This window comes from Anguilla rostrata, chromosome 16 (genome assembly GCF_018555375.3).
Source record: "Anguilla rostrata isolate EN2019 chromosome 16, ASM1855537v3, whole genome shotgun sequence".
In the NCBI taxonomy this organism is placed as follows: Eukaryota; Metazoa; Chordata; class Actinopteri; order Anguilliformes; family Anguillidae; genus Anguilla; species Anguilla rostrata.
In genome coordinates this window covers 4486131-4513845 of record NC_057948.1, presented here as the reverse complement: position 1 = coordinate 4513845, position 27715 = coordinate 4486131, and the positions used below count along the sequence as shown (strand labels likewise).

The 27715-nt window shown below is 44.5% G+C and overlaps 2 protein-coding genes across 6 annotated transcripts; one reads left to right on the top strand and one right to left on the bottom strand.

Moving 5' to 3' along the window:
* The first annotated feature begins 18 nt into the window (after positions 1-18).
* On the top strand, positions 19-19048 carry LOC135241756 (coiled-coil domain-containing protein 73-like). 5 transcript variants are annotated; one of them, XM_064312417.1, is made up of 15 exons: positions 19-153; positions 2108-2204; positions 2361-2501; positions 4236-4307; positions 6714-6785; positions 6911-6946; positions 7322-7396; positions 8403-8441; positions 8931-9066; positions 10685-10764; positions 11917-12042; positions 12485-12544; positions 13582-13686; positions 14406-14524; positions 18145-19048. In XM_064312417.1, the coding sequence occupies exons 2-15, from the start codon at positions 2109-2111 to the stop codon at positions 18557-18559; spliced, it is 1572 nt and encodes a 523-aa protein (XP_064168487.1). In that variant the 5' UTR covers positions 19-153; position 2108; the 3' UTR covers positions 18560-19048. The 5 variants fall into 5 exon arrangements, with proteins under 5 accessions (XP_064168487.1, XP_064168486.1, XP_064168484.1 ...); XM_064312416.1 differs by lacking the exon at positions 19-153 and adding an exon at positions 196-733 and having other exon boundaries at positions 2082-2204; XM_064312414.1 differs by lacking the exon at positions 19-153 and adding an exon at positions 200-733.
* On the bottom strand, positions 18861-26938 carry eif3m (eukaryotic translation initiation factor 3, subunit M). The gene is made up of 11 exons (XM_064312434.1): positions 26780-26938; positions 26040-26172; positions 25660-25798; positions 24730-24853; positions 24261-24355; positions 24058-24141; positions 23096-23195; positions 22673-22754; positions 20298-20441; positions 19857-19917; positions 18861-19046 (listed from the first exon to the last, which is right to left on the bottom strand). Exons 1-11 carry the CDS (start codon positions 26819-26821, stop codon positions 18923-18925), a joined length of 1128 nt encoding a protein of 375 aa, XP_064168504.1. The 5' UTR covers positions 26822-26938; the 3' UTR covers positions 18861-18922.
* Positions 26939-27715: the final 777 nt, after the last annotated feature.

The window sequence follows — 27715 nt, the reverse complement described above, 5'->3', positions numbered from 1 at the left end:
TTATCATATTTCAAATGATAATTCTAACCTCTGTGTGCAAATAATTCGCTTTTGGAAGTCAAAATTAATTCATTGTAGACTCTGGGCCTACAATGGCCATGCTATTCCTGAAAAAATCTTTTTCAGAGTTGTGGAAGTAGCACTGTTACAAAGGTATATTAATTTTTGCATAGATAGTAGGCTTTATTTATATGATAACACATTATTTAGTTACCATCACGTAATGCTATTGAAATGTAAATACTATTGATTATAATGCGCAATTTAATTTATTCTCGCTCCGTGGCTACTGCTGAGTTGAAGGACAATCAATTCATACTTTCAACAACAGATGGCAGCAATTCCTTGTATTAACAAGAGCATTGCCCATTGGCAACGAAAGGCAAGCTGCAGGTCGCTGTCCTATTTGGATTCGATATGAATGACCTATTTAAATGAGCTTTTCGGTTTTTGAAATTGAAGATAGAAGCTTTGTATATCTGCATAATGCAAAAACTCCCAGTACCAACGCTTAACATGAGACAATTGTAGTTAGCTAGACAGCAAGTGTTAAAACACCTATTAAGGTTCGCCAGGTAACTGGTTTTTGGCTCAGTGTTCTTCCCGCGAAATTAATCCTCGCGCTGAATCATTTTAAGAAGTAATGTTACATTGGTCTGATGATTGATGCTAGCGATTTACCTATCTGCTTTGCAACTCTACTCAAACACAACAGCAGGAGTCACAGTTCAAGGTAAATGTAGACTTTATAAACACTTAGACTGGGTTGTTAATTCATTAATCTTGATTTACTAATTGACTAATTTAGTGTAGCCCTTTTATGCTTGTGGCCGCTGTTGTCAATTGAGCAAGGTGAATCAATGTTAGTGTGAAGCTAGCCAGTGTAGCACTCGAATTTTTCTTCACTGTACATAGTTATGCTAGTGGTATATAGACAACTAACGTTGTGTACAGTTAAAAACTATATTCATTTCAACGGAATTTGTAAGCACATATTTAATTCACGACCAAGTTATAACGTTATTTAAAAACCTTTTCATTTCCCGCCGTAACGCGTGGTAGACTAGCTAGGTAGGCTAAGTTATCGATAGCTGTAGCGGTGTTATTAATATTCGTTCAGTTTAGAAACTCCCCGTTAACTGGTCTTCACTCGACATTCTGCTACATTTACAATCAACTGTCATGATGAATGGAGTTTAAAATGTGATTAAATAAACATTATTATAAACCCCGGGGCCTTCCCATTACATCTCAACACTATAGTCGTATAACTCATGAAAGCAAGGTAATATGGACATCGTGTTGCTAAAAAGGAATTATTCCGTTTTATGGATGGGGTCCTTTTAATTTAGCCTTTCATGGCTTATAAAATTGTTTAATATCTGCTGAAGTGAATCAGAGGAGAAGCAAATAAAGACATTGGCCTGGGGTCACAATGTCATTTGTGAAAGTAGCAAATTCTAACGGGATCATTTATTCCTGCACATGATTGATCACTGCACGGGTTAAATGGGGGAAAGGTTCGCTTCTATTAAAGCATCATCTTGAGCGCAGACCTCCCACTTAAAAGTCAACCGTGATGAGGAGACAGGGGACCATCTACAGGTCAAATTAAATAACTTATATAATTTAAGTGGAATGACAGTGCAATTTGTCCATTCAGTGTTATTACCCTGACCCCCATTAGATTCCCCAGCTCCTCTCCTTCCCACCTTGGTGGCACAAAGGTGAAACTTACAGAGCAATAAGGGGTGCTACGAAAACAATGCATAAGATTGTGATAATAATTTAAGCATAATTAGCAGTGTTTAACAATGGATGTGCTATTATTTCTTAAGTACTTTTCCTTTGTTTCATAAATATATTTATTGTTGTATAGTGGAATATTAAATAAGAATACTTAGAACCGGTGTGAAGCTCTATTAATAATAAAAAATAAAAATTGAACGATAAATGTTCTTGTTCGCTTAAATATTTTCTATTCTGCAAGAAACAGGGTTTGTAAATGTCCACGATGTGTGTGTTTCAGTGCCAGATAGCGTTTAGAACGAGTTGCTTGTATTTCTGATCACTGTTTTTAGAGGATTTTATCCAAATGTCTTTGAAGGATGTCTGGGGCAGACGAGGAGATTTTTCAGAATTTTCTCCTGCACTTTGAGACGGCTGTGGAAACTGACCTTCGAAGACACTTTCTTGATTCCCTAGTAAGTACGTAGGCCCTACTATATATATATATGTTATATATATATATATATTCCAGGACAGACAATGTGAACCTTACTTTATAATGCAATAAGACAATGCCCTTTAAATGTATTATTTATAGCTAATTCATTCATTTATTTATTTATTTATTGTAGAATGGCGAGCAGGTTTTCGACCATGAGCTGTCATCGCTGGACACCCCTCTGGCGTCGGATGGCGTCGGTTTTCAGTCCATCCAAGTTCTGGAATTTAAAACAAGCCTTCTTGAAGCAGCGGAAGAGCTGCATATCCACAGGGTGAGGGTTTCAGCGCAGCACTGACTCTCCGTGACTTTTGCTCTGAGAAAACTGTAGGCGTAGGTTGGAAAAATGACAGATACCTTAGGCATGCAGGTAATTAGAAGCACGCGCTAACAAAAATATAGCGGCGGTTAATTTTTAATCAGATTCTCACACTGGAGACTAATCGTCTTGAAAGGAGATGCTAAAAGCCATTATCCGCTATATCTGTTCTCCACTTCGTGTCGTCTTTAACCGAGAGGTGCTTGAGCACTTATGGGCCCTTTCTGGCAAAGTCACGAGAAACTGGGGAGTGTAATTTCGTAGGAGGTGCATTATGAGTTTTTTTTTTTGAAGAAGAAGCCAACAGCTCTTTCTGGCCATCTGGACAAGAGGCAGCTGACAGTCAGACTTCGCATCAGCACAGGGTCACGAGGCAAAGACCTGACTAATTCTCACAATTCGCCGGTAAAACAGCCCCCTGGAGCAAGCACTTTAAAACAGGCCCCGGACACGTCTTAAAGGTTATAAGAAGTAAATAACACATTGAATCGCTCCGCTTTTATTGCTATGATCATGTTATTGTAAAAGAAAAAACATTAAATCAATGTGTTCCTCAGGCATGCAATTAAAGTAACACTTTGTAGTTCTTTGTTTTATTGGTGTGGGATTGAAAGGGGGTTTTCTTGTCTAACATTTGTTTTCTGACGGGGGTCCCATTCTCTCGTATTTTCCTTGTTAGAGGACGCGACTGCGTACATCGGGTAGGCCTCCGTGTGCGCGTTTGAAGAATCATACTTTCTATTAACGTTTCAGCGTTCGCCAGGGACACATAAACGAGCGGACAAATCATTTTAAAAGTGAAAGCAATTTCACACGGCAGGGCGAAGAACGAGCGGCAGACCTCGGCGGTTAAAAATTGGCCCCGATTCGGGGGAAATTCCCACTTAATAAGACGATTCCCACATTTGCGTGTTTTAAGCAGGACACCGCAAACGCTTTTTTTTTTGCGTTTCTTAAGTGTCATAACTTTCCATGTATAATAAGACATCGTTATGGTGACACATATTTCCTTGTCTTCAAAGTGTCAGCAGCTGTCTTTACGGCCCCTGGATTTTTAACTCGTCTCACGGCTTACGGTTCAGAGGATCGGCCTCTGTCCCCCAGATTTATAAGGATAACCAAGTTTAATGACCTCTTTACAGGGCAAAAAACCCATCTATTCATTATTTCACTCCAAACTGTTAACTGCTTTATCTAGTGTGCACCTCTTTGGGAAATTCTCCATGCTAGTAGCGCGCTTTAATGGGAACTTATAAATAAGCCGCACCAGCCCTCACTCCCACACGCGTATAAAAACCACGGAACGTATGGGAGCGATTGACTTCCGCCTACCTTTGCGGGGCGAAGGAGGACATGGCTGGCTTTGTGCAAGTATTACAGCTCTAATGTACCGGTGCGCACATCTTCCCACAGACGCCGGATAAAACAGAGGGCTGCAGAAACACATTACATTCTTCTTTTCTGCACGCCATAAAAAAGTGCACTTTCCCCTCACCACTTTTGCTTAACTGCGTGAAGCGACGGTGCGCGTTGAAAAAGTTTATAGCGGTTAAAGGAATCTGAAACTCGCTCTCGAGTGGCGATAGAGGTCATTTTCGCTGTACAGAGGACAGAAAGAATTTGTCATTAGGGGAGAGTGTCATGTAGCCTACTTATTGAGTGACGTTTCTTCTGATGCTTTACACCTAGGATGCTGAAACGCGATTTGAAGAGCAGATTAACAAATTTGTGATGGAAAAACAGGAATTAGAATGGGAGAAGGTATGTGTCACGTCAACACACACATTTTGTCACTCATGCATATATCCTACATACCGCCTAAAGAGCCATACCTGACTTCAGAAATATCAGAAAACATACATATGCTCATATGTATCCCGTTAACTTAAAATTTCCACAAATATTTAACAGTGTATCCACCTAAGAGTAGGCAATTCATTTTTGTCCCCTGCACTGGACATGAGTCTCTGTTCTTTATCTCAAGAACCATATATTCTACTGTGCGGAAGCCTACACTACAGTAAAAATGAAATAATATTTTTGAAAATATTTTCACTGAAACATGTTTTTGTCATCCAAGATGATTGTATTATGTCAGAAAATAAAAAATGCTTAAAACCTTTTAGCACACACAAAACCAATAACACAGACAGTGGTTGGTGCAAAACAAATAGCATGACCAATCACTGGTCATGTTACTGGTTTTGCGTGTGCTAAAGGTCTTGCACATGCTAAAGGCCTTAGTAAAGCAGGCCCACAGTGTTTTTTTAGCGACCACGACAGTGTATAGACGATGCACAGCCAGGTTTAGCAGAGCTGATGGAGACGGCGAACAGGCCCTGACACCTCCCAGCTGCAGTTGCCGTAGCGATGGCTGCGCAGCGGTCGGTGTCCGTCCCCTTTGTGTTCCTCTCAGCTGTTGATTGGGGTAAAGTCCCGAGAGGCATAAAGGGGTGTTTCCAAGCAGCCTTTTGCGAGGGCACTGCCGTCTGGACCTCAGACAGTTGTTCTCTGGCCGGTTTGACAGATGAAGCCTTGCATTTTTTTGAGGAAATTCTGGGAATCTCTTTGAGATTTTTTTACCAACGGATACTTGTAAATGAAAAAAATTATCAAGAAAGAATAACAGTTACTTTATCAGTGAAGTAATTTTTCCACAGTTGTCCAAAGGTAGACTGGTATATCATATACTGTGAGCTCCCAGATTCTTAAAGCATATTTCTATGCATTTTGGTTTCACCATGCAAAAATTGCATTATTTATACATAGCCCTTCCATTTCAGGGCATAATAATGTTTGGGACAAATGGATTCACCTTATTTTCTGATTAGTCAGGTGTGTTCACTTGCTTCCTTAGTGCTGGTATAAGTATCTAGAGTTGATTCTAGGCTTTTGATTGCCTTTAGAGTCTGTTATTGGCATTTGTGAACATGAGGACCAGAGTTGTGCTAATGACAGTCAAGGAAAACATTATGAAGCTGAGAAATAAGAAAAACGGTCAGAGACATAATCTAAACCTTAGGCTCACCAAAACCCACTGGTTGGAACATCATTAATAAGAAAGAGAGCACTGGTGAGCTCAGAAATGACAAAGAGCCTGGTAGACTATGGAAGACCTCTACAGGTGATGACCGAAGTGTTCTCACCATAATGAAGAAGAAAAACCCAAAGGTTTGAATGTGTCTGACTACTCGCAGAAGAACAGAACTACTCAGGCTACACTGCAAGATGAAAACCACTAGTTAGCTGCAAAAGACAGGAATGCCAGGGTACACTTTGCTAAGACGTACCTAAAAGAGCCGACAGAATTCTCGGTAAAGGTCCTCTGTACGGATGAGACCAGGATTCATGTGTATCAGTGTGATGGCAAGACCAAAATGTGGAGACCAAATGTAACAGGCCAAGATGCAAAGCAACCTCCGTCATCTGAAACCTGGTGGTGGGGTTGTTATGGTTTGGGGATGTATGGCTGCCACAGGTACTGGCTCACTTGTCTTCACTGATGATTTAACTGCTGATAGCAGCAGCAGAATGTATTCAGAAGCATCATATCTGTTCGAGTTCTCATTGGATTGGACTTCATTCTAATGAATGATAAGAATGATCCGAGACTGCTAAAACAGCAAAGGAGTTTTTCAAAGGCAAGAAATGGACATTTCTTGAATGGCTATGTCACTCACCCAATCTGAATCCAACTGAACATGCATTTTGTATGCTGAAGAGAAGGCTTAAGGCATCTAGCCTCTGAAACGAGCAGGAGCTGAAGATGGCTGCAGTACAGGCCTGGAAGAGCATCACCGGAGAAGATACTAAGTACCTGGTGATGTCTATGGGTCACAGACGTCAAGCAGTCATTGCATGCTAAGGATTTGCGAATAAATACTAAACATGACTACTTTAGTTTGCATAACATTAATATGTCCTAAACAATATGGTGCCCAGAAATAGGAGGGCTATGTATAAATAGTGCTGCAATTTTCTACATGGATAGACCAAAATTGATTAAAAAAAATACTTTTAAATAAAAGATGAGAATATGCAATTTAACCACATGTGAATTGTTTGATTACGCAAATTTGTGGAGTACAGAGCTGAATCACGAAAAAACGTCTTTTGACTATGGTATTTATTATGATTAATGTTACTTTCCACCTTTTTATTTTTCAGGAATCCCTTCAGCATCAGATTGATACATTAGTTCACCAGCACAATGAGTCTCTGGCTGCTCAAAAAAAGCAGGTGATGGGAGTGATATTTACAGCATATGGTAACAATACGATAGAAAGACAAATATATATATATATATGTAGATATATAAATGTGACAGAGCTGGAATCAAATCACTTACCATTAATTATTAATAGTTCCAGGCAATGATCGCTGAGATTGAAGGAGAGAAGGTACAGTGGGCCGTTTGTTCCATCCTTTTACTTTCTAGTAGAAAAACTCATTTAATAGAGTGAGTGACAGCTGAATTATTTGTGTATGTATTACCTTGGTAATATTTACCCAGATTGTGTGATTAACACACAGTTGCAGACTTAATTTCCCTCGCTTTAATTAATCTCCTGTCATTTTAAAAATGCTTTACTACTTTACTCTAATTCCCCAGGAAATAATTTGCCCGACCACTATGACTGTTTGTCTGGCAGATTCCCCATTGTCTCTATATTATCCGGTAAACCTAAACCTAAGTTTAACTACTGACGCCTTCCCCACCAACCCCCCCCCCACCCCCCACCCCCGAGATAATTTAGCTACAGTGTGCATCACAGGGGAAGCACCAGCTCTCTGCAGAATTAAAGGACAGGGAGAACGTCCGGCTGAAGGAAGCGGTGAAAATGCTGCAGGTAAAGCGACGCCGTCGGAGAAGATCCGGAACCTTCCTTTGGCCGCAGGGCAGGAAGCGCTCGGCGTGCTCCTCGCGCGGCCCGGGCCGGGCCAGGCCGGGTCTTTCGGGGCGCGGGGTGATGTACGGCGGCCCCCGCGGTCCGCCGCACACCAGATCCACTCACGGAGACCGCGGCGATAAAGAACCCCCCCCCCCCCCCCCCAGTTCATTTTTCTGAGCGCGAACTAATGGAATTCTTGCGGCGAGCCATTTTGAGGCTCGCGGAGGTGAGGCAGCCGGAGATGTGGGGGCACTTAACCGGGGGCGCCCCCGGGTGGAGGGGGGTGGTGGGGGGGGGGGCTTAACCGCGCGGCTCTCCGTGATCATCCATTCGATGCACTCACGGACACCCCCCCCGCTCTTCACCGGATTGTTACCGCCGCCATTGTCTTTTTATTTTTTTTGCCCCGATTCGGCCGCCTCCGAAACGCTACAGTTGGCGTTTGATTGATTGCGATTCGAAAGGTACGAGACGGAAATAAGTGCTCACGTCCAGCCTTCCTGCAGCTGTTACTGTAGCACAGTGACTGATGGGAATCATTCCGATGTTTGGGTTTGGGAGAATATCGCCATAGTGTAAAAAATATCTTCCAGATTTTATAATGGACATACACAGAAAAACGCTCATAAGTGATAAATCAACTCCGTCAGATTTTATGTGATAGGGACAAAATGTACTCCATTAGAGTTAAAACAGTACCTGGTTAATCTTACACTGACTTCTGTTACTTACTGTTTTTACACTTGTTTATATATACAGAGTTGTTTTCAGGTTTGTGGTGCATTGTGATATTGTAATGCGTAATGTTGTTTGAAGTGTATTTCTTATGAAAGTTTTTAGAAAAGTACCGGATGCCGCCAGGGCCCACGGGAACATTACGGCCAAAGTTGGGTGTGGTGTTGAGCGCCGGGGTTGCGGGCAAAACAAACGGCAACAGGACTTCTCTTTTACTGTTCTTTTACAGCTGTTCAAGTGCAGTTTGCAGAAGAAATTAAGTGAGCTGGTAAGGATTCCAATTATATGTGTTGTTGACAGAGAGGTGTGGGAGTGTGTGGAATTACGCGGGAGGGCCAGGAGGGCGAACGGTTCATCGGCTGTGACGGATAGGGAGTGTGTGACACATGAGCCGCCAGCCTGGCAGGGAAAATATCACTATTAAAATATTTTATAACTAGGGGGACCGCTCTGTTTAACCTTTCGGCGATAAAGAAAAGGCAACTCGATACAGACGATCAAACAGTAACGACAGAAAGGAATAATAGAAGACAGCTCTCGCCGACTCCTTATCTGGAGAGGAGAGGCGGTCGGCCAAAATGTTAAACAAAGGTTGATTAGCCTAGAGCGGCGGCAAACTTCAAGAGCCGTGCGCTTCCAGCTCGGGGTAGAACCTCCATACGCGCTGTTTAAAAACGGGTCCTCCCGGTCGTAGTTTGCTCTGCTGTGTGTAGAAGGGTTCCGTTACCGCGGCAGCGAAACGTTCCGTGTTCCGCAGGAGCAGAAGCTGCTGCTGCAGGCTCAGGCCAGAGACAGCCACCTGAGCCTGCTGGCCGAGGTGGAGAGGCGCTTCGGGGCCCTGTCCCGGCAGTGCGCCACCATCAAGCAGGCCCACGAGAAGCTGGTGCAGAACGGTATGAACCCACCACCCCCACCCTCCCACCTCCCAAACTTCCCCTCACCAACCCCCTCCCACTCCCAGCAGGGGTAGACGTACTCTGACCAGAGGTGGAAAATCCAAGTTCTTAAAGTAAAATTCCACCAGTCTAATTAGGAAATCACCTGGATTTACTAATTAACACAGTTCTTCAGCCAAGAGGTAGAACAAATTAGTGAAATCAGCTGGTTGAGTTAATGGTTGGAAGAAACACATGGCAGGACTTTTGCTTTCTAACCCCTGGACTTTCCACCTTCGGTGATCGGTTTCCTGGAATCTGATTGGTTTTAGCCAGCATTGTGGCAAGTGGTTGAATTTGCTTGAATTGTTGCCTACACAAGATCATGATTCAGAAAAAGTAACTGACCACCGGATGCGCTTTGCTCAGTAACTGACGGTCTGTAGGTGAAGCACAGCCCTGGCAGGGGGGCATCACCCTGGTCTGGCTCATAGTTCCGTGTGTGGAGGCTGTTTTCTCAAAAATCGCACAACTCTTCAGCCAGGAGGTAGAGCTAATTAGTGAAATCAGCTGGATGAGTTCATGGGTGGAAGAAACACGTGGCAGGAGTTTTACTTTCTGACCCCCTGGACTTTCCGTCTCTCTGACTGTGACAAACTGGCCTTTTTGTCCACTCTGAATGCCAACGGGCGGACGCGGCCTTCCGTACCAGAGAAAAACCCGAGAAGTTCCTCGAAAAAAGACTTGACAGATTGCAGCTTTCTTTCCCCGTTGCGCAGAATTTCGATAACGTTTACAGACGCTGCATTATCAGGTAGCCGTTCTTGCCTGGCGTCCGTCCAGAGAAACGTGTTGCGTTAAAAAGTCGTGTTTACGTAAAGCGGGGCTTCGTAAACACGTTTATCGGCTGCTTCTAAACTGCAGTATCACTATTTACATAAAGAGCAGATACAGTTTAGCTCCCCTTGGTAACTGGTGCTAATTTGAAATAGATAGGAGGCATTTTTCCCGTCCTGTAGGGCCGGCCTGGACACTGTTGCGCCGCTACATGCGCCGCGAGGAATGCAGACAACCCGAAAAGCGGTCGCTCTTCTCCGTCGCGCCAAAGAGCGGGGTCACATGTTGCAAAAGCGGAATTCTGTGCTTTATCTGTGAAGGTGGACGATACGCCATTCATCATAACAGCACGAGGCCTCAGACCTCCATTTTCAGACTAAACCGCCTCGGGTTGTTGGCCGTATATGCTGCGTTATGTAAAGGCGCCTGTTTAAATTACCACGACTGAGGAAAAGGGGCGCGCAAACACTTTGATTGTCGCTCGCCAAAATTAGCGGCGTGATTGACGTAAACCAGCTTGATTGGTGAACTGCAGGCATGGAGAAATCTGGCATGGTTATTTATAAAATGTAAAAAAAAAAAAATTTTAAGTTTAAAGAGCTTCAGAATGAAGGTAGATCATTTGTTCATTTTTGATTAAGTATGTTGTAAGAGAAAGTACGTTTTTTAACAGCAGCGTTGCAATCCATGCAATCTTGTAGCCGCACTGTCGCTTTGGACAAGTTCTCGGATAGCGTTTACAGTTTTAACGGTTTGTTAATATTTATGTGTTGAAGTTTTCTTGTGTGCCTTCCTACAGTGGAAGAAGCCTTGAGGCTCAACAAGAAACTCGCGACCGTGAATGAACAACAACAAGCCACAATCAACAGCTTGAAACAGGTAGAAACGTGAAACAGGTTCATTTCATTCATTTCATTTCATTAATTTAGTGCAATCAAAGCTGTATTTGTCCCAAGTATATAAGAACTAGTACATTTGGCTTTAGGTCAGGGCTACTCAACTCCAGGTACGGCAGGCCGCAGTGTCTGCAGGTATTTGCTCCGTCCATGTACTACACCACCAGATTTCACTAATGAGCTTATTTCCTGAACCAAGGAGGTAAAATAACAGTGAAATCTGGTGGTGTAGTGGTATGGTTGGATGAAATACTTGCAGCCACTGCGGCCTGCAGGATCCGGAGTTGAGTAGCGCTGCTCCAGGTGAATCAAAAACTCACTAAATTCCTACTAGAACCAATTTCTAATTGTGAATCTTGTTTATTTTTGTATCATTTGTTAGTGTTAGTGAACATGGGCATTACTAATCAAGCACAATTTGTGTGTTCTTTTACAGTTTTACAGTTTTTTGCGGACTTGCGGCTTGGAGTTTAACAAACCTTACAAACAAATTAAACAGCCGGCATTTCCTTTAAATGTGTCATTTCTGAACGTAAGGCAGGGGGTTATTTGATGGTGCAAACAGTAATAGTTCCGCGAGGGTGGCGAGTGAAGCGGCGTCTTGGCAGCGGCAGCCCCGCGTTGTTCCTCCCGGGGAGCGGACGGCCCGCGCCGCAGAGTTAGCGCTAGCGCCGCGCTAGCGGAGTGGCAGTACGGAGCGTTCCCCCGCCCGCGAGCATCCAGCGGCGGGAGCCTGCTGTTTGTCTGAGGGCATGTCCGTGTCCTGAAGGAGATGGGGGTCGGAGACAGACGACAGAACCCCTGTAGGGGGGGAGCGGGGACGGGGGGACGGGGGGTTGGAGGAGGGGGATGGGGCCTCCAGCTGTGCTTCCTCATAAATTAATCGTTAAAGAGATCAAAGAAAGCTTTGTTTAATTTACACCTTGCAGCCTTCTCTTCACGCAGGTATTTGCAAGGGTAGCAATTTCTTGAAACATGTTTTTCAGCAAAGGGAAATATCTTAAACTTTTTTAAACTACCGGACTGTGACTGCACTGCATCTCATTTTTAAATATTCTATTTTTGAACGGCTTGAGGTGATGCAGTGTGCTGTGCTTCTGTTATTTTTGGACGAATCATTCTTTTTTTCTTGCAGGATGTGGACAAAGCCAACAGCCAAGTGATTAAGTCCAAAGTTTCTTCAGCTTGTAAATCTGAAGAGGATATTTCCCTTCACATTATGAAAGAACAGATGCAACTACTTAGTTTCAGGCTAAACATGGTAACGTGCTAAAGCCTATCGAATGAATAAACACACATTTTTATTTTTTCTGTTGAAGGAGTCCGTGTGCATTTCCGCCTGATATCGAGCATCTAGGCCTGCGGAAACCAAACAAAGCGGTAGTTTCTGAAGTGACTGTAAAAAATGTATTTCCTTGTTGTATGAACACATTTTGAAGTCCGAAAGTCTCCTGAATATCAACACAGTGGAACTGCTTAGTTGAATATATCACGGAAGAAAAACGTTCATAAATGCTCCATTTGTTTATGGAGAGCTATGCTTTCACTCAGAGCTACCCACGAACACCTTTCAAATCATTCATTTATTTGTTCTATTCATTTAAGAAGGCAATAAATCAGTGAAAGTATGAGACTGGTTCACCCTCGACTATGAATAGTTTTAGCATCGCATCACTCTTTGTCTTTGTGTTCCATATCTCAAGGAGACAGAGATGAATAAGCAGCTAATCAAGGAGAATGTTACAGTTATGGTTGAGAAACAGGTGAGGAGCATTTCGGAGCACCACCATTATGACTGACAGACAGGTGAAGTACCGCCATTATGACTGACAGACAGGTGAAGTACCGCCATTATGACTGACAGACAGGTGGAGGACCGTCATTATGACTGACAGACAGGTGGAGGACCGTCATTATGACTGACAGACAGGTGGAGGACCGTCATTATGACTGACAGACAGGTGGAGGACCGTCATTATGACTGACAGACAGGTGGAGGACCGTCATTATGACTGACAGACAGGTGAAGTACCGCCATTATGACTGACAGACAGGTGGAGGACCGTCATTTTCACTGACAGACAGGTGGAGGACCGTCATTTTCACTGACAGACAGGTGAAGGACCGTCATTATGACTGACAGACAGGTGGAGGACCGTCATTTTCACTGACAGACAGGTGGAGGACCGTCATTTTTACTGACAGACAGGTGGAGGACCGGCATTTTGACTGACAGACAGGTGAGCCTTTCAAAAGCACGTTTGTCCCGTCATTGCTGAAGGCTCTGCGACCTGGACCTGAAAATTTTTTCATATTTGAGTTTTTTTTTTTTGACATAATACAAGTGTTATGAATGGATGACAAAAACATGTTGCAGTGAAAATATTTCTTTAAATGTTATTTATTCTTAATGAATGTCCCTTGCAGTGCAGGTTTCAGTGTAGTAGAATTTATGGTTCTTAAGATGCAGACCAGAGACACATCCCCTGCAGCGGACTAAAATGAATTGCCGGGTCTTATGCAGGAAGTAGAATATTTTGCCGGTAAAGAGGGTCCTGCAGGAGAGATGTGCCTGCTGTGAGCGTTATAATGTGCCATTGCTTGAGGTTAAAAGTTGGGGTGATAAAAATGGAGGTTGGGAGTATGTGAATATTGTATCTCGGGGGGGGGGGGGGTGCATGTCATTAACACTGGTATCCCTCTGTGCTGGGTGCGCTTAGGTTGGGAGGATGTGAATATTGGGGGTACGGGGGATGGGGGTATGTGGGGGCTGTGTGTCATTAACGCTGGTCCCCCTCAGGACGTGATGAGGGCCCTGCAGCAGGCCTGCCAACTGCTGCAGGCCCAGACAGAGGCCCTGAGCCGAGCCGAGCGGGAGCTGAGCGCCCAGAGAGAGGAGCGTCAGGTCAGCGTCACCATGCACCCGTCTGTCTGTCTGTCCGTCTGCCTGCCTGTCCGTCCGTCTGTCTGTCCGTCTGTCTGCCTGTCTGTCCGTCCATTTGTCTGTCTGCCTATCTGTCCGTTTGCCTGTCTGTCTGTCCACCTATCTACCTGTCTGTCCGTCTGCCTGCCTGTCCGTCCATCTGTCTGTCTGTCTGCCTGTCCGTCTCTCTGCCTGTCCATCCATCTGTCTGTCTGCCTATCTGTCCGTTTGCCTGTCTGTCTGTCCACCTATCTACCTGTCTGTCCGTCTGCCTGCCTGTCCGTCCATCTGTCTGTCTGTCTGCCTGTCCGTCTCTCTGCCTGTCTATGCCGGTCTGTCTCTGTCCATCTGTCTGCCTGTCTATGCCGGTCTGTTCGCCTGTCCATCTGTCTGTCCCAGATAACAAAGGAAATGAGGTCCTTATTGGCAGAAAAACCCAGCCCGTGTAACTTGTGCAAACAACCATTCATTTACGTTCCGTTTTCTTTTTTTAATCAAATTTTGCGCCAAGAGACTTTTTATATCATCTTTCCGAAATTCTTCCAAATCTTTCTTCCGCTCGCCTGACCCCGGGAGACAGGGTTGTAAGCCAGTAACATTTTGGAGAGATCAGGACATCTTCATTTTGTGCTTTTTTTGTCAAATTTTTAACAAACACAGAAAAACCTCTTTTTTAACTTATCTGCGCATGTTTTCCTCAGGGGAGGAAACTGCTGCATGAGGAACGCATTTCTGAACCGGCGTCCGTTCCAGCCGCACGTCTCAATCAGCTCTTCCCCTTCTGCATATGCTCAAAAGCTAATCTTGCATTTCGCTGCCGGTGAGTTATGATCGCGAGGTCAAGGAGAAAAGCACCGCAATGTAAGATACGTGCAACAGAATCACTAACACCCAGTTTAAGTGCGCAACGTTCATGCTATGCGAGCGACTAGTGCAGGAACAACTCCGGTTTTAAGCGCGGTTCGTATATGCTAAAACAGTAGCCGCCGGGCTGTAATTCGGTTGTCCTTCTCGGACCGGCGATTTCTGACCGCGAGGTAGCGATTACGTAATTATTCACTCAAGAACCCGAATAACTGTAAGACACCTGTGCGAAAACATGGTCAATAGGCTCGTATTTCACGTCACAACGCGCGCTAAAAACTGCAACCGAATAACAGCAGCTGTCCTTACTATTCCCTTCGCCGCTTCGTTTTCTTTATAACCGGCTCTCTCCAGCTGAACGGAATTCGCTCTTTTGTTCATTTATTAAAATTACCGGGTAGATGAGGCGGCCCTCGCTGATTTGTACGACCTTATCTGCATTTTTAGAATTCTCGGCCCAGGTGAAATAAACACATAAAAATTCATTATTGTATTAGAAATTTCTTGGGTGATTAATTTTATTGCAGGCCCTTAACAGAGAACACAAACTGTTCCAAGAAAAGATCCGAGAAAAGGAAGGCCAAATTGATAGTCTGACAGAGGACCACAACAGAACCGTAGCAGCGTGGAAAAATGAGGTATTGTGTTGTTCCGAGCTAGCAAAAAAGTTTATTAACTTTTGATTAATTTGTTTAAGGCAGGAGGTATAAATATGTTTTCTCTTCTCACTGAGTGACTGCATGTGATGAGTGCTGCAAAAAGCAAAAAATAAGTCGATCTGAACAAGTATTTTAGTTTTATATTTATACTTTAAATCTTATTTCTGTTGCTTTTTTGCTAAATAAGACAAAAACCTATTGCCAATGAGAGTTTTACTCATTTCAAGGGTAAGACAATTTCACTTGTCAAGCAAAAAGTAACTTAAGACAAGCTAATATTTTCTACTTGAGAGAAAAAAAAAAGGTTTTAAGTCAAATTACAAGACAAACACTGTAAGACAGTTTTGTAAAACACTGTAAAACATAGAGTTTTTTGCAGTGAGCTCATCAGAAAGCCATGAGGTTGGCAACCAATCTGGCAACCATTCTCCAAAAACGTGCAGCATTTCCGTTTAACGTGTAATGTGAGCAGGAGCGGCGGGAAACATCTCGTGTCAGTTATTTTTAGACTAGACTAAACTAAGACTAGACTAAAACTAAGGTGCAGAGGCAGAAGTCCCAGCGCTGAACTCCCAACCAGCCGAAGCCTGTTTAGCGGGAAGGTTCTATCAGGGCTGGAGCCTAAACTGAGGTTCCCCAGCAGAAGGGGCTACCCCAGGTGCAGTCATTACTGCGACCCCCTCACTCTCTCCCTCTCATTCACTCACTCACTCTCTCTCACTCCCTCCTTCACTCACTCAATCTCTCTCTCACTCGCTCACTCACTTTCTCCCTCCCTCTCATTCACTCACTCAATCTCTCTCACTCTCCCTCTCATTCACTCACTCAATCTCTCTCTCACTCACTCACTCACTCCTCTTCTCCTCTCCTCTCATCTCCCTCAATCATCTCTCACTCTCATCTCATCACTCACTCTCTCTCTCTCCCATTCACTCACTCAATCTCTCACTCACTCGCTTACTCAATCACTTTCTCCCTCTCACTCACTCACTCTCTCACTCACTCTCTCTCTCTTTCTCTCTCCGACTGTCACTCCCCCTCATATCACTCAATCTCTCACTTTCTCCCTCTCATTCACTCACTCACTCTCTCTCTCTTTCTCCCCCTCGGCTCGCTCACTGGCGCATCACGCTCCACCGCGCCTCCTCATTGGAGCCAAATGCTCCCGTTGGTGGGAGAGAGGCGGGAGCCCGTGGGCCTCCGGTGGCGCGCCTTCACCGAGAGGTTAAAGGGGGGGGGACACACACACCGTAACGGCCTGTTATGCTGATGGACGGATTACAGCTTTCCCATTCAGTTTAAACAGCGGGGGACAAAGAAGGAAAACAGGTGACTTGTAGTACTGAGCTTTTCAATCTGAAAGGGCTCCTAGGAGCAGACCTGTGTCAAATATGTATTTGCTTTGGATTCAAATACATTTCTGCGCTTTACTCATCTTGTCTGGTGTACTGGAACCAATGAAATACTCTCAAAAGGTGCAAACCCCGCCTTCTGGTCACACTGGCAGGGTAAATTACACCAGGCAAGATCAATAGAGCACAGAAAAGTATTTGAATCCAAATATGTATTTGACCCATGGTGCGATAAACAAAAACATCCAGTGAGCAGCAGTTCTGTGGGTGAACACCTTGTTAATGAGAGGTCAGAGGAGAATGGGCAGACTTGTTCAGGGTAGAAGGCCACAGATGCTCAAATAACAGCTGTTTACAACAGTGGTACGCTGTGGTATGCAGTACGTCAAACCTTGCATTGGATAGGCTACAGCAGCAGACCACCACACCGGGTTCCACTCCTATCAGCCAAGAACACTGGACAAGATTTTATTGGAAAAACATTGCCCGGTCTGATAAATCTTGATTTCTGCTACGACATGCAGATGGTAGGGTCAGAATTCGGCATAAACAGCATGAATCCATGGATCCAACTTGCCTTGTGTCAAGGTGTGTGATGGTGTGGGGAATGTTTTCTTGGCACACATTAGGCCCCTTAATACCAATGAGCATCATTTGAATGCCACAGCATACCTACACATTGTTGCTGAACATCCCTTTAGGACCAGAGTCTACCATTTTTCAAATGGGCACTTCCAGCAGGGTAATGCACCATGTCACAAAGCACACATCATCTCAAGCTGGTTCCATGAACATTGCCTGCACAGTCCGCAGATCTCAATCCAACAGAGCACCTTTGGGATGAGGTGGAACAGGAGGTTCGCAGCATGAAATGTGTGGCTGAAAAATCTGCAGGAACTGTGTGGGGCCATCAAGTCAACACGGACAAAAAATCTCTTAGGAATGTTTCCAGTACCTTGTTGAATCCATGCCGAAAAGAATTCAGGCTGTTGGGGAAGCAGAAGGGGTCTTGCGCGGGACTAAATAGGTATAGACACACGCAGATCTATTGAACACAAACTATCGTGATTAGTACAGCACCTGATAAAAACACAAAACCTACACTACAGCTGGATGACAAAACTAGTGCAAAAACAGCTGCAGTACAGCAACACACGAGTGATACTTCAGATCAAATGAATGCGGAACGCTTGGATGTCTCCATGGAGACCCTTTTTCGGGGAAGCGGTGTGCTTCCAAACTGTTCTACAGGACGAGCGGTGGAGCCAGGAGAACACCATGGCTGCTCTGTGAGAATAATGCCAAGAGCCATTCCTGTACCCCAGGGGAACTCAAATCCGGCTCTCGAGGCCACTGTTCCTGCTGGTTTTCAATCTTCCCCTCTAATCAGGACTTATCTAAACCTGGGACACCAGGCGAGTTAACTCTGACCAATCAGTGCCATTACTCCAGCACTTAATTTTCAGGTAGAAAAGAAGTGGCAACGGTGTTAGAGGGCCAGATTTGAGTATCCGCTGCACCCCTTTCAGTTAAGATTATTTTAATTGGAGTTTACGTCCTTGCAGGAGAGCGCTCAGACCCAGCGCGTTCACGTTCAGAGTGGTCCTGCCGGGTCGTACTTTCCGGGGCCTTCCGCGGCGAGCGTCAGCACGCCTCCGGCTGGCATCGCAGCCCGCCGTCCCTCTCCACCGGATCATGCCGCAGAGTGCACGCCTCCCGAACCCGGGTCCGATGGGAACGAGCAATCTAAGATCAGCGCCCGCATCAGTGACACCGGGAGGCTGCAACTCCCACAGAAGCGCAAAGCGGAACCAGAAGACCATGAGGTCTACACAAGCACAAAGCAGCACTCAACGTGGGACTCACTGTGGGAAGTGTAGCAAAGCCAGTAACAGTTATATTTATTCTTTGGTTCCTTCAAACTCATTTCCTTCAAATATGAACATCTGTTCAGTTGTTATTGACCAGATTTGTCTCTGATCCTGTTTGGAACAGTTGTTCCCAGAATGCCGTTCTAGCATTGTGTTAGAACCTCATTTTTTCTGCTTTGCAGATTTTCAGTAAAATATGCAAACCAGCACTTCCTTGGTAACAGTGCTGAATCTTTAAATCTCACCATCAGAAAGTGACATCAAGGTCAATGGCAATTTGTATAAATGCTTCTAACTGCACTTGTATGTGAAGAAATTTAACCGCTGACCATCTCGACAGTAAAAAAAAAAAAAAAATTTAATTAAAGATGCTGGAAAGCGCAAACCCTGAAATTACGAGCCAACAAAAATAATTCCTCTCATTTTTATTTGGTAAATATAAAACTGCAGCTGGGGAGGGGGGGGGGCGTACTCAAGTGGAGGTGGAGAGGGTCTGCAGGCTGGTCTTCACGGTGGCCAGATTCTGCTTCCAGGAGTTGAGGCTGTCGTAGAGCTGCTGCCACTGCTGTTTCCCGAAGGTCCGGTGCGTGCTGTGGCTGCAGGGGAGAGACGAAACGGGTCAGAACAAGCCCACCTCTGCTCACTTCACCGTATGATGCAGTGTAGTATAATGGGGGGGGGGGGGGGGACTGGTCTTGTAACCTAAAGGTCACAGGTTCAATTCCTGGGTAGGACACTGCCGATGTACGTAACCTGCATTGCTCTGGATTAGCGTGTCTGCTAAATGCCTGTAATCTAATGTACAGTGCTCACTTAACCATTCTCTGAGTAAAGCATGCACACAGCAGTCATGTCCACGTTCTTTAACAGAGCTACGCATTCACTGATTAAACAACTGGAAAAGGAAAATACTCCTAGCATTTAATAATTTAAATTTGGCAGCAATTTTAGGTTCCAAAATAAATATGAAAACCAACAACACTGATGTCCCCCCCCCCCATTACTGGCTTCTTAAATTAAAAGCATGTAGCTGGAACCCAAAAGTGAGGAAACCCACTTATAGATTTCCTTTGTGAACTGGACCGCCCTGCTGAAAAAACAGCCTACCGATTGGCCGCTAAAACCAACCGGTTCCGATTCAGCAGCAACAACAAAGGAAATTTTCTGGAGGCACGACGACCTGGTGCATTGTGGGGAAGGAGGCTCCCCGTAGCCTTGACCGAGCCTCCTGAAAACCCCACAGGGCACATTAATATTCCAGACCCGGCTGGGTCATTAAGGGAAGTGTGCCGGAAAAAAAAGGTCGCTTTTCATTACTGCCTCTAATTACATTCCCGCCTAAATCTGATCAAATGACAAACGGCCAGATTTAAACCACGGAAAGCGGAAAACGCAGGGGCACCTACCTCACCACAACTTTGCGCTGCGTCTGGTCAATTTTGCAGTAAACCATCTTGGTTCGAACAGCTAAAAAAGAGAAAAAGAAAAAAAAAAGATTAAAATTAAGAGGGTCGGGGGGGGGGGGGGGTGGGCAGACACTGACTGTGAAACACCTGGCACACTGACAAGTATGCGTCGCCGGCATGAAGCAGTCCTCAAAGTAAACACACTTAGTAAGAAAAGCTCCACCAGCCAATGTCGCGGTTAAAAAAAGGGTCCTGGTCCTGGTCCCCCGCCAACGCAGTTCCTTTGCCTTCTGTCTGCGGACGCATCCTGTTTTTCTGAGACGGACTCAGACGCGTCTGGACGCGCTCCCTGGCTCTCTGACAGATAACCGAGAGGACGCTTAAAAAAAACCAAAAAAAAAAAAAAACCGCGTAGACCGTCGAGCGCGGCGGAAAGCTCACCGTCGATGACGAAGGCCTCCACGTCGTCCGCGCTGACCTGCAGCTCCTGCTGCATGGTGCCGAAGGAGATCTCCTTGAACTCCACGGCCATTCCCATGAACGTCAGGAGCCTCATCTTGGCCATGTTCTGCTCGTGTGAAAGACCTGAAAACATTAACACAGATTAATGAACACGAATGTGCACATCGCAAGCGCACCGGCAACTGATTGGTCAGTTTATAATGAAAGGATTGATAAAGGTAAAAACAGGACCCCGATTAGCTTGTAGAGCTATGGCAGTCACTGCTACCAGCCTACTCTATATTCAGAGATGGCCACCTTACGGTAATTAACAAGGAAAAAACACCTTGGACTAATTCTATAAAAGTTAATTAACACTAATTACCTAATTACATACAGGTTGATCTGGCAGTGCATCAAAATAAATTTAGTGCGCGAGAGGGGGCGAAAAAAAAAAACAACTCATTTGCACTCTGAACACCGTGCACAACTATAACTGGGCTTAATCAGAACATACAAGCAACAAGAATCAATTAAAGCACATTAACTGCAATTAACAAATGCAAATGAGCTGCTCATTAAGTTTATGTTCTTTGAGGAGACCGCAGAGACCAGATCGTACACGTGTTAGGGCGACACAGCTGACAGTACGCTTTTGAGTCTGGCCGAACTCGTCGAGACGAGCGAGATAATGTTTTAATGCCGCTAACCGAAGCGAATATTTGCGTTCTGTTTTTCAAAAGTTTCTTATTCATCCGTGCTCAAATTCTCACCAAGTTTAATCAAGTCAAGTGCCCTATAACAGCTATTTCTTTTTACAATTTCTCAGCGCAAAATGCATCGGGAACAAGAACATTCACAATTTCAAGTTTGGGCTCAGTTAGGATCCTGGTCACAGTCACAAACATTTTTTCCTATAATTACCAGGCCAAGGAAGCAAATATTTTGCTATATATTGGTGGAGTGCAGTGACAGGCACTGAATAAGTTTTAATGACACTGAAGAAAGACTGCACATCTGAACAGCTCCAAATTTAAAGTCAAAACAATACTTCCCCTAAAATGGCTCCCTCTAATAAAGCACCTCCTTTTTTAAATTTTTTTTTTTTTTTAATAAACAGATATCAAAGACCTGCCTTTTTTTTTTTTTGGTTGAACAAACCCCCTCAGAGAGCTCTGGAGGTCGTTAAAAAATCTAAATACACTTACTGATTATTAATATGTCAAAATCTTAATGCCGTAATAAAGAACTCCTATGCGTTTGAGTGGCTTTGCCTGCAGCGCTGACCCTTATCTGGTGGGTGGGGGGTGGGGGGGGGGGTGGAGGAAGGGAGGCGGTGGCGGCCTGGAAAGGCGGTAAGTTTAATGCGCTCCCTGGATTATGGAGCAGCGCTCCTTTGAAACAGTCAATTACACACGGGGCGAGGGAGTGGCCCTGCTGTTAATTACTACTCATTTCTACACAGCGCGTAAATAAAGCGGCTGCTGACACGCGCATTCCATCAGTGCGTCCCGAGGGCCGCAGCAAATTAGCCGGGGGGGGGGGGGGGCGCTGCCTGCTCCAGTGCCCTCACCCCTCCCCGCTGGCCCCGCGCCGGAACAACATCCCGCCGGAGAGGGTGGGTGGCAGGGCGGGCGGGCGGGCACGAATCCGCGGCAGGTCCCGTGAGATGACGCCGCCTCCGCGGGCATCCTTGCGGTTGGCTTTTCGCTTAAAATGGCGGCTCTCAAATTCAGTCCTGGGGGACCCCTATGTACGCTATTTTTTTTTTTTTGTTACAGTCAATACTTTTCTCAAGGTTGTTGAACACGTGTTCAAGTTCTTTCATAATTTGTTTTGTAAACTTAATTTTAAACACAATGGAAGTTTGGCTCTTGATCGTTTGCTTTCGCTTTTAATTATTCATTATCAACCAAATGGTTAGCTTTAGCGGACACGTGTTAACACTTTCGCCAATTGGCAGCCTACTGATCCAACTCAGTCTTTAAATTTGTGCAGATAAAAATGCTTTACCCTTAATGCAATTGTGTACACTACAGCACAATCAGCATACTGTGAGTGAGACTTTTATTCTCCATGGTATGCATAGCTACTTTTACATAATGTGGCTTAAGAGGGTAAATAATCCCTCAAAACATGAGAAGCACCTAATTAAGGAAAATTAACAACTTGCTAAAATTCTGGAATTGTAACTGTGGTTGGAACGAAAACCAGCTTGTTTGAGAACCAGTGGCTTAAAGCATGCGCTCCAGGCTCTGGGATACAGCTGCCAGTGGGGAAGCTGTTTCAGCGCGGGATTCAGCTCAGGCCAAAGGCGTACCTGCATCTGGTCACAGCGTAGGCAGTAATAAACACCGCATTCAGCCGATACTTACCCAGGGAATCGATGAAGTCCTTGTTGTTCTGGTAGAACTTGACGTACGATGCTAGCTTTGCGCTTACAAAGATGGTCAAGAGCTGGCAAAGAGGAAAATAACTGGTTTTAAGTGATGTGAGATGTAAACTGCCATTCAAGAAAAGGTCTCGAATGAGCAAATACATAAACAGTTTTTTTTTAAATGGGCAAATACAACCCAGGAGCGCAAGAGAAGATTCACACTGCTCCCTTCACACCTTTGGACCAAACATGAACCCCAGTTATTTAAAGGAACCCCAACTGAAGATTCAGCCTACAGACCCTCAACACGTGCAGGATCGTGGTGATCGCACCGCCCTGCAAGCGGTATCGCCAACCCCTGCCCAACACGAGACTTCCAGAGACCCGAGACCAAACGGTGGAGCCGTGTGTCCATACTCACGTCATGGATGAGTTCCCCTTCCAAGAAACGCACTGGTTTCAGGGCCAAGAGGTGGTCGAACAGGAAAGTGTTCGGGTCTTTCAAAGCACGGACGATACACCTGACGGGAAGAGAAAGTGTGATTATCGAGAAAGCGGCCTCACCTGTCGGACTCAAGCACACGGAACTACGAGCCAGACCAGGGTCATGCCCCTCTGCCAGGGCTGTGCTTCACCTAAAGATTGTCAGTTACTGAGCAAAGCACATCCGGTGGTCAGTTACTTTTTCTGAATCATGATCTTGTGTAGGCAACAATTCAAGCAAATTCAGCCACTTGCCACAACGCTGGCTAAAACCAATCAGAATCCAGGAAACCGATCGCCGAAGGTGGAAAGTCCAGGGGTTAGAAAGCAAAAGTCCTGCCACGTGTTTCTTCCACCCATGAACTCAACCAGCTGATATGACGAATTAGTTCTACTATACCTGAAGAATTGTGCTAATTAACAGATCCAGGGGATTGGAACAAAGGGACTTTTACTTGATAAACCTGGATTACCTTTGCCGATCGCAAGAAACGAATTTCCCTTTCCACACCCTAGAGATGGAGCTTGTGGAGAACATAAACTCAAGTGGCCAAGGAGGGACATATCAATTTATAAATTTAAAACCAACTTCTGCCCTTCTTAGCCCAATAATAGTAATTGATATTTTAGCTCCATTTCTCGCTAAGTACATGAATGACAGCTGAAGACTGCTCCTGTGTCCCAACATGAAACATCTTATTGCGATCTAATCTAGGTTTAATCCACAGATTAGCTAGCCCATGTGTATTCAGGGCAGTAATTGGCAAATTAGGCCAGTGTTATTGGTGACAGCAAAAAAAAAAATGCAGGACTGGAACTGCCCACCCCAGTGTTAAACGGCCACAGACGGGCTGGATCTGGTGAGTGAGATCACACGGTTGACGGCGGAGAGACCCTCACCTGTGAGCATCGACCCGCGCCTGAGAGGCGTTGTCCTCCGTGTAGCTACCCAGCAGCTCCACCATCACTTTAGCAGCTGCCTCACTGCCAAAATACAAATACAAAAATCAAACCAATGCAAATACAAATTCAAACAAATGCACACGCTCATAAAAATGACCGGCCATTCAAGGGGGCAGACAAAACGTTCGAAACGGTCTCACCTTTTCTTGCAGTCCACCAGCGCCTCGTACACCAGCCGGAGGAGCGTGTGCTTCTTCTCCGTGGTGAGGTTCCAGTCAGTTATCCATTTTCGGACCTGATGCAAACGAGAGGGAATTAAATGAATTCCAACCCATCACGCCAACACAAGCAATGTATTTATAGCACATATGGCTATACAAACACTATAATCTACTTCGCTGGTAAAAGAAAAAAAAACATTTGACTATAGGTCCAAATGAATCAAAATACAAAACTATTCCCTCATATCTTTTCAAAACATTTCCATCAAAAAAAATCCTGGTAGCCCTTTCCTGAAGTATATTTATGCAGTTTTAAGTATATATAGCTTCCATTGAGCTTTAATTAATAACTATTACATTACCACAGGAATTTTACAAATGTATGCACACAGACAATGTTTAGTTATATTATGTGTAGTATCCCCTGCGTCGAGCGTCCCGTACCTACCTGATCGAGCTCGGTTGGAATGAACGCGATGGCGTTGCAGGTGGCCGCTACCTTGATCAGACTGCAGTATACTGTGTACCTTACAGGTGTGTTTTCATCCATCCCGTGGAACAGATTGCTCAGCCTTTATTTGAAAAACACACACACACACAAAGTGCTTTTAGAACAAAGAGGAGACTCATAATGACTGTGCTAGCCAGAGTTATTTTCACATCAAATTCATAACCATTTTGCACCGATTGAAATTGTGCTCTGGATTTAACCAGGAAACTACATACCCACTACATAACTATAAAACTGCATAACTACATATTGGGAACAGACTGTAGAATGCGTCAGTGGATTTGGCCTGCCATGTCTGCTCTTAACTGCTGCCACTGGCTCATTCCACACCCTGCAGTGGACAGCAAGCTCTGCATTACCCACCACCACCTGCAGCAGCTGTCGCCAGCTGACAGATGGTGTGATGTGCCAAGGTATCAAACCTGAAACAGTTATCCCAGTATGTAATGCTTAATTGTGTTCATAGCCATGTCTCATTGACATATAGCTCTCTGGCTGCTGCAGTCCCTCAGGTGAGCTGCGCAGTTAGTGTCAGAGTGGTAAGCCTTTTGCACAGCTACAGGCAGCTGACTTACTCGAGGGGCCCTTCATGCAGAATGAGATGAGAACTAAACTGCACACTGAAACCCTCCCTACCAGGCGACAATTATTACTCTACGACCAATTATGCGTTCTCCTTGGCTGCTGCAGCCAGTCAGCAAAAGGCAACAACAGGATTCCACACAAGGGTGAAATCCGAATGTGTATTCTGATAAGCTGTAATGTATGCTCCAGCAACAGTGCCAGCCATTTGCTGCCTTGACAATGAATATAGAGCAAAGCTGACGTAATTAATTAAAAAAGACACAGAGAATGCCGGCGACTCACAGCTGCATCCTGAGCGAGGGACGCTCGCCTTCCCTGAACTTGACGAGCTTCTCGCACAGGCTCTCGATCAGGGCTTCTTGTTTCTCCGTCTCCAGGATGAGCAGCAGGGACACGATGCTGTTCATCACGCTCTCGACATCTGAACGGAGGCAGAGACCGTGTTTTTCAAACAAGGTCGCACCAAAAACAAGTGAGCCGCCGACTCTACTGCTCGACGGGATTTAAAACAAGTTATACTTTGGAAAATAAAATGTCCAGTCACTTGGTTGTAAATATGAGAAAAGAAATATTATGAAAATCCAAAAAACTGTCAGTGGGGCTATCGGTATGCGCATGAACGGCAAGCCGTATGGTGCAGTTTACGGTATTTGGGTACCAACCTTTGTCGTCATCCTTGAGACAGACATCGCAAGCTTCAATGATCTGAGCTAAATCCACATGTAGCCCCCCTTCAGAGTTTTCTTCAGAAATCTCTGCTCCTTTGGATTTGATGTAGGCCCTGAGCTCAGAGGCCTAGAAGTATACAGAAATGCATATCAGCCTTATTGTTGAAAACCCCAGCTAACCTGCTGATGCGACAGGTCTGCAGTAGTCTAACATTTAAAAAGCTAGCTAAAGTACGCTAAGCTAGCAAGCTGCAGAAAAAGTAACAAGCTAGTTGCCTACATCAGTAAAATACATCGTAAACTTCCCATACGTCACAAACTATTATTTAGCCTTTCTAGCACCATCTGGCATTTTTATGTTATGACAAGAAAGCAGAGCCGGTTAGCCATACAGCTAGATAGCGTTAGCTGCCCGTCAGCTGATGTCACAGCGTTATCGAGGCCCAAGGCTATATAATATTCTCAATAAAACAAAAGACGTAGCGTTATGAAGAGAAACTAGCACACATTATCGACCTATCAAGCTGGGTGATTCGTAGACTAGATATTATATAACAGCGCGGCGAACGGCTGCTAGGTGAAGTTAACGTTAGCCAACAGAGAGCAAGGCCTCAAATCGAACAGATGGTGCTAGTTAGCATTATTTAACAGTTGTTTGATGATGAGCAAGCAAGATCATTCACTTCTTACGTGCTAATGTAGAGCAGAATAACATGTAAATAATATTAACACACCTGATCCTCTTCTGTAATGTCAATGAAAGCCGGGACGCTCATTTTAACCACTTTTTGTGAGCCGTGATTAAAAAGCACGCCACAGTAGCGGGGAGCAGTCCTCCGGAAAGAGAACACGTTACCAACAAAGCCGGTAAAATAAGTCCACTACCGGGTCATGGAATTAAAGAGACAGAGCAGTTTTTAGAACTTTGCTGTGTTTCTGTAGTTCATGGATATGTTATTCTCTCGTCCCGTTCTATTATTTAGAATAGAATTGAGAAATATTAGAGATGCAAAATTTAATGTAATGTACCTAATGCTGGAATACTCGTACAAATGTAAAAACGTTAAACGATTCATGCAAATAATTATGTTTAAGTTGTTACTTTTTAGATAAACACTAATGTGATAATTATTTTGCAGTATTGGTGTACCTTTTAGATATTATAATCATTACCATTTAATATTTCATACACACGCAGTATCCATGAAAGATCAAACAAATGGCAATGATTATATTATTTATATTGTACACCAATAGTACTTAGCTCACACATTTTGATGTCCATACTAGAAGGGTCTTAAGAGTGACATAATGCTCAGATTCATAGTCTTCTAGAATTCTTCAAAATTTTTAGTATGTTAGTTCTGAGCCAGGTAACTGAGCACCCATCAGTCATTGTCAACTTTAATATCTTCAGAAGACCCAGCTGCCTAATACATTTTTAAAGTATTTCAATTTTTTCAAAACATAATACAAGCATCATGGTTGACAAAACCATGTCACTGTGAAAATATTTTCAAAAATATTATTATTTATATCATTATTTTATTTACTTTTGAATGTCCCTTGTAGTGTAAGGGTCAGCTTAGTAGAATGTGTGGTTCTTGAGATTAAGACCAGAGGCTCATGACCCTGCCGGGGGCAAAAACGAGTTATTGGGTCTCAGGAGG

Bases quoted from the DNA above. Each gene is read 5' to 3' on its own strand.
- LOC135241756 (XM_064312414.1), top strand. From the start codon at position 660: ATGATTGATGCTAGCGATTTACCTATCTGCTTTGCAACTCTACTCAAA. The intron at 734-2,107 runs GTAAATGTAGAC...ATGTCTTTGAAG, and splicing joins AGCAGGAGTCACAGTTCAAG to GATGTCTGGGGCAGACGAGG. The intron at 10,765-11,916 runs GTAGAAACGTGA...TTTTTCTTGCAG, and splicing joins CAATCAACAGCTTGAAACAG to GATGTGGACAAAGCCAACAG.
- eif3m (XM_064312434.1), bottom strand. From the start codon at position 26,821: ATGAGCGTCCCGGCTTTCATTGACATTACAGAAGAGGATCAG. The intron at 24,356-24,729 runs GTAGGTACGGGA...CGTTTGCATCAG, and splicing joins TTCCAACCGAGCTCGATCAG to GTCCGAAAATGGATAACTGA. The intron at 19,918-20,297 runs GTGAGCTTTCCG...TCTCTTTTTTAG, and splicing joins GGAGGCCTTCGTCATCGACG to CTGTTCGAACCAAGATGGTT.